At 45.0% G+C, this 9,361-nt stretch overlaps 1 protein-coding gene across 3 annotated transcripts in view; it reads left to right on the top strand.

Moving 5' to 3' along the window:
• The first annotated feature begins 8,815 nt into the window (after positions 1-8,815).
• KYAT3 (kynurenine aminotransferase 3) overlaps positions 8,816-9,361 on the top strand; it is a 35,560-nt gene continuing 35,014 nt past the window's right edge. The window contains exon 1 of one of the 3 annotated variants that reach the window (XM_025214026.1): positions 8,816-9,189. In XM_025214026.1, coding sequence (XP_025069811.1) covers positions 9,066-9,189 — 124 coding nt within the window. In that variant the 5' untranslated portion in view covers positions 8,816-9,065. The remainder of the gene's footprint in view (positions 9,190-9,361) is intronic. The other 2 variants (XM_006032319.3, XM_025214032.1) reach the window with 2 other exon arrangements.

The following is a 9,361-nucleotide window of genomic DNA, read 5'->3' as shown; positions in this document are numbered from 1 at the left end:
CTCTTTCCTTCAGCCTCAGTTTTAACTTTTTGATTTCCTGTGGCTTCAAGCAGTCAGAATACTCATGGGCAGTATCTTGCCTGGGAACCATAGGTTTAGGACCACTACCATATCTAGTTAAAGGTTGAACTCAACCTTAACAAGTGTAATGTGTGATACTTAGCAATAAAATAACTTGACTCAGCTGTCTCCTCTAATTTAACTTAGAATATAGTACCATGTTCTAGAGTCTTTGTTTCTTATATCCTGTATTTTTATTAATTTTAAGAAGAAATGTTATTTTAAAAAGTTCCTTAAAATGGCTTTTTCACAGCACTCAGTGAATTATGACAAAAATATCTTAAATACAACTCTTTTAATAAACACATCTACACTAATAAGCACCAGCAACTCTCACACTTTCAGTGCTGTCAAAATGAAGCGCCTTCCAGCAATGGGCAATATTGGAAGCCTTTATTCTTTAAAAGTAGGGGTAAAGGACTACCTTGCTTGTTATCACTCAGGCTTAATTTGAACAGGCGGTGTCAAATATACAGTGTTTTAGAAGATTCTGGCCTGCCTAAGTGAAGATAGAATCTCATTGCTTTTTCGATAAAAAACAAGCCTATCAGCAGAGTTTTTTATCTTTGTTGCTATATCTACTTATTTTAAAAGTTCATGCTTTTGCCTTCTAGTGACTTTAAATTTATTTTTTTTTGTGGAACCCACATATAATGATCTACAGGCTGTGTTTTCATACAGAGTTTGAATTACAGGGGGGCTGAGCACTCCCCCCCAATAAAAGATGAAAGCCCGCCTATAAGAGACAAGAACCCTCCCACAGGCCAGTCAGCCCCCAGCCTTCTTAAGTAGCCCAGATGGCGATGGCAATGTCTCCCTCTGGCTGCCACCGCTGCAGACCCCTCTCCTCCCCAAGTCAAAATGTAATTCAAACCTTGTTTTTATATAGTCTTCCTACTTGAATTTAATCTCCACTTATCACCATGGGAGATATTAGATAGCCATATTAGTCACTTCATCTAGCAATGATTCTTCTCATTATTCATGCCTGTAGGTAGGTTATTGTGATCATGTGTCTCACAAACAAAACCATACCCTAAAAACCATTTCATTTTCATTTATCTATATCCAGAGCTGTTTTAGGGGCAGTGAAAAGCTACCAGTTTCAGGGGGAACTGGCATGACTAGTTTACAAATATTTGAAAATATTCATTTTATAGTTGTAATTAAGAACAAGAATTGACTCATAATCATTAGTTTAACAGATTAAATTCAAATTGGACATGGTATATTATACAAGAAGTCAGCATGACAGGCTAATTATAACAACCTTTATGAACTTGTGAAAATACAAGCAAGGCTATATGAATACTTTATCTTCCAGATAACATTGTACATGAAATAAAGAACTCATTATCTTTTCTTTTGTTGTCTAATCATTTTCATTTTGTTTGGTTGATCCAGACATTAGAGTATAGGATCTTGCCCGCTTAACTGACCATAATATAAAATGACATCCTGACATCCTGTCAGCTCAGACCATAAGGCCATCAGTTCAAAGGGCTTTGAGATGCTGCAAGAAGCACATGTGGGAATGAGAAAAGGTACCTGGCGCTGCAAATTTGCAGCGCGGGGGCAAAATTAGACCCTTGGATATCCAGGGGTCAAAAAAAATTGCAGTGAAAAGAAGTGGGGCAGGGCACAGTCCTGGACCATGCCATGAGGCAATCAGAGGCTGGGTCCTCCACAGAGACACTCTGGTAACCAGTCAGAGCATCTCTATGGCTGGCTGTCACCCCAGTGCTGAAGCACACTGCCTGCCTGCACCATTTGCTGTGGGGGTTTAACCCCGGTGAGGGGGCTGTGGCCCCTTTTGGGGTGCTGTAACCCCTGTGGTGGGGCTGTTGCCCCTCTGGAGGGCAGCAAAACATATAGGTATTTAGAATTCACTGCATTATGATGACAGAGGCACTGGTAGTCTTCCAAATAGCTTTAACACTATAGCTATATCAATATAACATTGCCCAGCTGATCACTGTCTCTGCGTCTCTCTCTCTCTCTCTCTATATATATATAGTGGTCTTTTGTTTTAATTGTGGAGGAACATGGATTTGGGGGTATTTTACAGAGTGACTTTGGGATTTTTTTATCTAGGATTTTTCAGTTTTCAAATAGGGAACACCAGCATTCCTTCTAGGGAGGCCAGTGGCAGGACCCTGCCTGCTCAGAGCTGGCACCTTGGACCCAGCTGGCTGTGGCTGCCAATTGCAGCCAGGAGGACATGCTTTGACAGTTCAAAGCAGGCTACCACACCTGGAACATCTTCTGGGCAATAGCTGGCCAGATGACCGGGCAGGGGGTACACATGGCAGTAGTGTCACACAAAGGCCAACTCTGCAGCCACAGCCCACTGACAGCTGGCCCAAAGGGGCAGATGCCTCTACTGGCTGTGCAGTCCCCATCCAGGTCTGGCAGATGTGCAGCAGGTCACAGCCAGGCAGCAGCCCCCACTGCCAGACTGCCGCAGTGGGGAAAGGGTGCTGGGAGCTCTCAGGGCTGCTTCAGCAGTCCAGCTGGCACAAAGGGTAGTGTCACCAGGTACCAATTGGCTGGGCCCCAGAAGCTCCTGAGAGCTAGTAGCCCTGAGCTACTTGATAGGGCAGGTTTTTGTACTGATGGAGCCAGGACAGGGCAGCTTTTTATACTGCTGGGGACAGCACAGGTGCTGGTCCCAGGCTCTAGCTCCCCCTGGCTGCAGATCCAGGAGGGGCCAGGCCGGTTTATTTTGCTCCAAGTGGCACAATTTGCCCCAGACCAAAGTGCATGTCCAGACACATGTGCTGAGGCAAAAAGCCCCGGCTCAAATTTGCTGCTGCAAGCACATGTGCCTGCATGTGTGGATGCGCCCATTGATGTCTCCAGAAAATCGTCCATATCAATTGGAAGGACAGGAGAATTAATACCAGTGTTCTGGCTCAAGCAAACTCCACAAGCAATAAAACCATGTTTATACAGCACCAGCCCTGTTGGCAGAACATGTACTAAGAATGTTTGATAACCAGCTCCCCAAAACAGACTCTATACTCCCAACTCAACAATGGCCACCACCCTAGAGGTGGGCAAAATAAGAGGTTCAAGGACACCTTGTTGGTTAATCTGAAGAAACATGATACAAACGTCAGTACCTGGTGTGCGGGCCCTCTCCCGATCCCATCCTCGTCGCCATGTGCGGGCCGGGAGCGATCTGGGCCCTTTTTGTGCTCTGCGCTGGCTGTGGCCAGCAGCCCGGGCACGCGGGGTCGGAGAGAACGGGTGGCACGCTAGAATTAGGCACGGACGCGTAATGGTTGATTTAAAGATTATTTACTTACACCGAAGATGGTCGCGGTGTAGGCTGGAAAACTTGCTTGAGTTGCGGTTACAGATAGAAAAGATGAGAGGTGGACTAGAGTTCCTTCCCGTGAACACTCTTCTAGCCCGTCCGGTTGGAGGCTCTAAACCGCGAGCCCGTCACGCCAACCGAAGAAAGTACTCGAACCAAAGAGCTCTGAATAGACTCACACGAAGTTTGCTAGGCTAGGATTGCGCGTGGTGACGGGGAGAGGCTAGAGGCTGATCAGACCCCTGTTGCCTGCTTTAAATGCGCTGGGTCCAATAGGCTCCGCAGCGCTTAGAGATCTTCACGAAACGTGAAGTCTCCTCCTCCTGGCGTTCGTGGAGTCCTCCAACTTGGGCGGAAACCATTCAAGCTTTTTATACGGCTAGCAAGCCAATCACTAGCCGCCACATGTGCATAATTTCACGCAAGCCAATAATGGGGCTCGAATTAGAATACAAATGGCGGGAACTCTTTGCACCGAGCATTTCTTAGATGCAAAAAGAAATCCACCCTGCAAAGAAAGCTACAAATTGGCGGGAAATTCTCCCTTGCACTGGGGTTCTCCTTTACAGCAGAAAACTCCACCGTGCAAAGAAGCTGCAATTTAGCGGGAAAAATAATTTAGCAGTGCCAAAGCGCACACAAAACAAAAATCACAACTTTTGGTTGTGACACCTGGGAGGCTCAAACATGTAATAATCTCTAATGGTGTTGTGATATCTGACAAGGCATTAGTCATTTCGAATGAACTCTTCTCACTATGAAGACAAGAGAGACAAATAGAAAGAGGTGTGATCGAATATTACCAGGATCTACTTCTTCCTGTGAAACTATTTGCCATGTCTGCAGTCAAACATGCGAATTTCAGATCAGTCTCCTCAGTCATCTATGGACTCATCAACATTTTCCCTATTTACTAGAAGACTGTCATCTTTGTTTGAGGAACCGCTGTTGACAGTGAATGTTATCATTTAAATCATACGATCTTTTTGCCTGGTAGTATGTCCTTTTACTAGAGAATATCTGTTATTTTTGCTGCAGTGTTCAAAAATATAGCACAGACCATTTATATGATCTAAGTGTCTGGATTATGTTAGCTTTTCTGCCCTTGTAGGATTAAAGCCTTGGAAGTACTGAGAGACTTTATTTCCTAATTTCATGATGCAAAAGAATCAATCGCAAATCTGAGAGACCTTCCAGTGAAACAGAATAACTGGCCCAGGCTTTGTGCTTTAGTTTTGTACCCTGGCTCGGTACTTTAGTTCTGTAGTTTAGATCTTGTATGTTTCATATTGATGCCAGTTGACTAGTTGATTTAGGCTATCTAATCTAATAATTTTGTAAAGTCTCTTTGGCTTCTTTATTCAGTTATTCATAGGCTTGCTATGAAAGTTCATGGAACTTTTTCCAAGCCACACTTTTGATAATAGAAATCGGCAGGGCCAGGGAACTGTTTTCTGATAAAAGTCAAGGGCGACTGCTCTGTAGATAAACATGGGGATAGATACCTTATCGTAAAAAGGTAAGTCTTTCCACCTTGTTGCCCCCTCAGCCCACAAGAAAGCAAAAGGAAATCCTTTGTATTCATGGAACAGTGCTTGGGGATAAATTGCTACATCATAAAATGCAATGTATTGTTAGAAATTTCTTATGCTATCATACAGCAAAGTCCAAAAGGACTCTGTAACATTGACTGACATAGCTACAAGTAGCACACAGGTATTACTTGCACTCTCTGGAGAGAGAGTAGTAGAAATTAAACTGGGATTGCATGAATGTAGGTATAAGAAACGCCATAAGGCCATAAGCCATAAAGGCATAAGGAAAAGTAGAGGCCCAGAATAAGGCTATGCTGAAAAATACAGGAATTATCTACAACTGTCTTGAACTGATGTTCATGCTCATCTGGATGCACCCAATGATGGTAATGTTCCAAAGCTTTCAGGTGTTTTTGAAGAATCTCAGTTGAAGAGCTCTTGATAGTGCTCCTTCCCTTATGCATTGATAGTGCAGCTGTCTTTAAAGAGTGTTGTTCCACTCTTTAAAGACAGCTTGGACCCCAGAGGAATGGCTTCTTGTGCACTTGGCCATAGATACCTTCGATTGAGCGGGGCTTAAGGGGTTGGGGTGCAAGTGGTGTTTTATTTGATCCTTCCAGTTTCAGGCTATGGGCTGAGGAGGGAGAGGAGGATCCAGATAGTGAACCAAAGACTGTGGCACTGGTGTCATCAGGAAGGCTTCGGCTTCCATGACCACAGTCCGTTCTTTAGTGAGAGAGGTAGTGAAATGCTGGGAAGGGACGGCCTCCACCTCTCTTCGGTGGGGAGGAGGCTCTTCTCAGCCAGACTGGCTGACCTGCTCCACTGGGCTTTAAACTAAGCCCACTGGGGGATGGGGGGACTACTGCCACTGCTGGCCTGCTGAGCAACCCTTGCAAAACCGGCAGGCTAAGGCACTTAAGGGAGCCCACCCCTGCCCCAGCGCAAGCTGCAGGCAAGCGAAGAGCTCCCAAGGGGACACTTGCATGCCTGTACACCAATGCCAGGAGCATGGGGAATATACGGGAGGAACTTGTCCTTTAGCTCAACACAAACAATTACTATGTCATAGGGATAACGGAGATCTGGTGGGACTCCACCCATGACTGGACCATGGGTATAGACAGCTATACCCTGTACAGGAGGGATCAAGTGGACAAAAGGCGGGGAGGTGTAGCTCTCTATGTCAAGGAGAGCTACGCATCCCTACAAGCTGACATCGGCACCCAGGGTGGACAACTAGAGACCCTCTGGGTTAAAATCCATGGGGAACACAGCACAGGGGATACAATGGTGGGAGTCTACTACAGACCTCCCTCCCAGAATCAAGGGATTGACCAGGAGTTTGCCAGGGAATTGGCTAAGGCCTCATGCTCCTGGTCCATGGTTGTCATGGGAGACTTCAACTACCCGGACATCTCATGGGAAGAGCGCTCGGCCAAATCTGAACAGTTGCAAAGCTTGCATTATCCAGTAATGGCACTTTAATCAGCTGTTAAACCAGATTCTCCAGTATGAATAAACTGTGCTTGTTTCAGGATTCCAGGGGGTGATACAAATATGACTTTAAGTCACTGCTTCTCTAAGCCTCTGACCAGATTACTCTCTGGCACAATTTAAGGTTAGAGACTGATAGAGCAGCAAAAGGACTGGGGATATCAGACTCAGATGTGTCCTCAGCTGTGGAAGTGTATATGAGGTGTGCAGTAGCCACTGTAGAGCTTCCTGCACTGCAGGGAATTTTCTGCTGCCTGAAAGAGATCTGCTTTATCCAAGCACACCTATACAAATCCATTGCATCAAGGCCAGAAAGCACTATGCTTTCTAAAATTACAGTCTGTTTGTTGAATACTGTTGTGGCAGTAAGTTTATGGCCTGGCACCCTCTGGTGGACATTTTGAGAAGTTATTTTGAAGAATGGCTGCGGTGTTGTCCAAGTGTTCTCCAAATTATATTTTGAGAACCTTAGAATGATATATTGTCACTATATGCTAATGAACACACTTTAAATAAAATGTTAGTGCCCTTGTCTAGGCTCAAAAGGCACATGTGAATCCCTCCTCTTAGCTCTTCCAGACTTCCTGTAGCTTTACAACTACTTCTACATCCAGGCAAGTTTCTTCTGATTGAATCTCTTTAACAAACTCCCTCTTTTGCTGCATATGCACAAGTGTATCTGCACACCTCAAATACAGTGGTAATATTTTCCTACATTTATCATGCATCTTTGCCCACATTGTCTGCACTCTGTATTTTATTTCCCCATGACACCTACCAATATAAGCCTGTGAGCAGCTTTGAAGTCCCTTCTCCCCCCCGCATTTAAAAATAAATTGAAAATAACCTATCCAAGGAATGTTTCTTTCTACCCATCTCATATTCACTTTCCCATTCAAATAATATTTGTCTGTACCAAATAAGAGTTGGATTTAATACCCTGCAACCTCTCTATTCTAGTGGATGGGGAAATTCTTGCTTTTTTTCTCTAGCTAAGATATTTAGATAAAATAGTCATGATTTTAACATATAAGAGGCTATTTTAAGTTGTGTTCAGGTTTTTAAAATGTATTTGCTATATTCTTTTCTCTCCCTCAAAATCTTAAACAGTTGGCTTTATTAAGCAAGGCACCTTGATTATTCATATTGAGAGATTTAAAAAATAAAAGTAGAGTTTTATATAAACCCCTGAAAATTTTCCTAAAAATAGCTTTTTGTAAATAGCATAATCAAACTTTGTGATGGTACGATGTGATATGAAAAATTTTAATTGGCATTTTTTTGTGATTATATGCATATTTAACTTGTGGCTACTTGCAGGGCATGCTAACAGTTGCTATGTACCCAAACACTGCACCAGCACTTATCTGAGACAGAAGCTTTTATCATTTGTTTCTTCTTTACTAGAACTGCAGCTTTAATTTAAAAATAAAATAATTCTTTATTAGTTATAGCCATGAAGACAACTTTAGAAATATAAACCCACCATAACTATGTCATGGTTGAGTTTGCAGAGAGCTCTGAGAAAGGTGAACAGTCTTACTCACCTCTGGGAGGAGTTAACTCAGAGGCCAAGCGATGGCAGTTTTAAAAGGGTAACATTGTTAGCTATTTTATTCCTCACATAATAAAGAGGAGAAGTCACAGAACAGCACAGCATACCACGAATGAGGACTTGTTTTCATGGCACTGGGAAGACGCCACCTATATTTTTCCAAGCCCAAAGAGATCAGCAAGGCAAATGGGATAACTCAGTTCCTTCCAAGGCATGGCCAACCTCAGGAAACCTACTGGAACCCAAAAAAGCATGTGTGACTTTGCACATGTTTAAAACACAATCTATTATGAACAATCACGTTGATGCCTATTTTGAGGAAAGGACCTAAGAGTGCCAACATCTCTTTCACCTAACCCAATTTCCAGTCACCTCTCCTTAATGCATAAACCTTTATGCCTTACCCTGTCCTCTGTCTAAGTTGAATGAGTCAAGGACTGAGGGTGATAACTTTTATTGGAACAACTGTGTAGCTTGGATCAAGTTAGACAAGCTTTCAGATGTAAGACGGTGCACCCCCTATATTCATCACATCTTATATTCAAAATCTCGTCTAACTGTATCCCAGCGGGTCCAATAAAAGACATCACCCTAACAAAACATTGCCTCTTGCATAATTTCTGGACCATCACAGCTACAATACCCCTCTTACACGAAACGGAAGGAAATGTTTGCCCTGCTACTGAAATAAATACAGGTCGGTGGTGAAACGGAGCCCCTGCTCGGGGTGAGCAACCATACGCGCAAAGATGTAGCACGTACAGAAAGTGCCGCCCAACTCGCTGCGCTCTCCTGAACTGCAGTCAAGAGCCCAGCCTGGGCAGCCACGCCTGTTCATGACCCAGATCCCATTTGTTCTTTTTTGTTTTATTAATGTATTTCGTGTTCAGCCAAATCATATCCACTGAGTGGAGCTCACGTGTTCCAAAAAAACATACCGAACGAGGAGGGTGAAATCAATCCGTCCAAACACCAGGTAGGGCGCTACAACCAGCCGGCATCCTCCCTCCCGGCTGTCACCCGGGGACCTCAGCGCGCCCGAATCCACGAGCAGGCGTCCTGTGCGCGGGCCCGAGCGGGGGGTCTCGGGGTTCGGATGCCCCCGCTTCCTCTCAGCCCACGAGAGGCCGATCTGAGCCAAAAGGCAAAGACCCTTCGTGCAGGCGGGGCGGGCAGGGCTCTGCCTCTGGAGCAAGCAGCAGCTGCCAGGCCTGTCGCAGGCAGGTGCCAGGAGGCCGGTGGAGGGTGCGGGTCGGTTTCCCCTGCCGGCTGCCGCTGTGGCGCCCCGTGTCTGCCCGGAGGGTGCAGCTGCACCCCAAAACCCACGAGCCCCCCCACGACGAAGAAGGGGAGGGGGCAGGACCCATGGCCACCCCCACCCCCGGGGCCGGG

The sequence above is a fragment of the Alligator sinensis genome, unplaced genomic scaffold (assembly GCF_000455745.1).
Source record: "Alligator sinensis unplaced genomic scaffold, ASM45574v1 scaffold736_1, whole genome shotgun sequence".
NCBI lineage: Eukaryota > Metazoa > Chordata > Crocodylia > Alligatoridae > Alligator > Alligator sinensis.
This window is presented reverse-complemented; position numbering and strand designations above follow the sequence as displayed.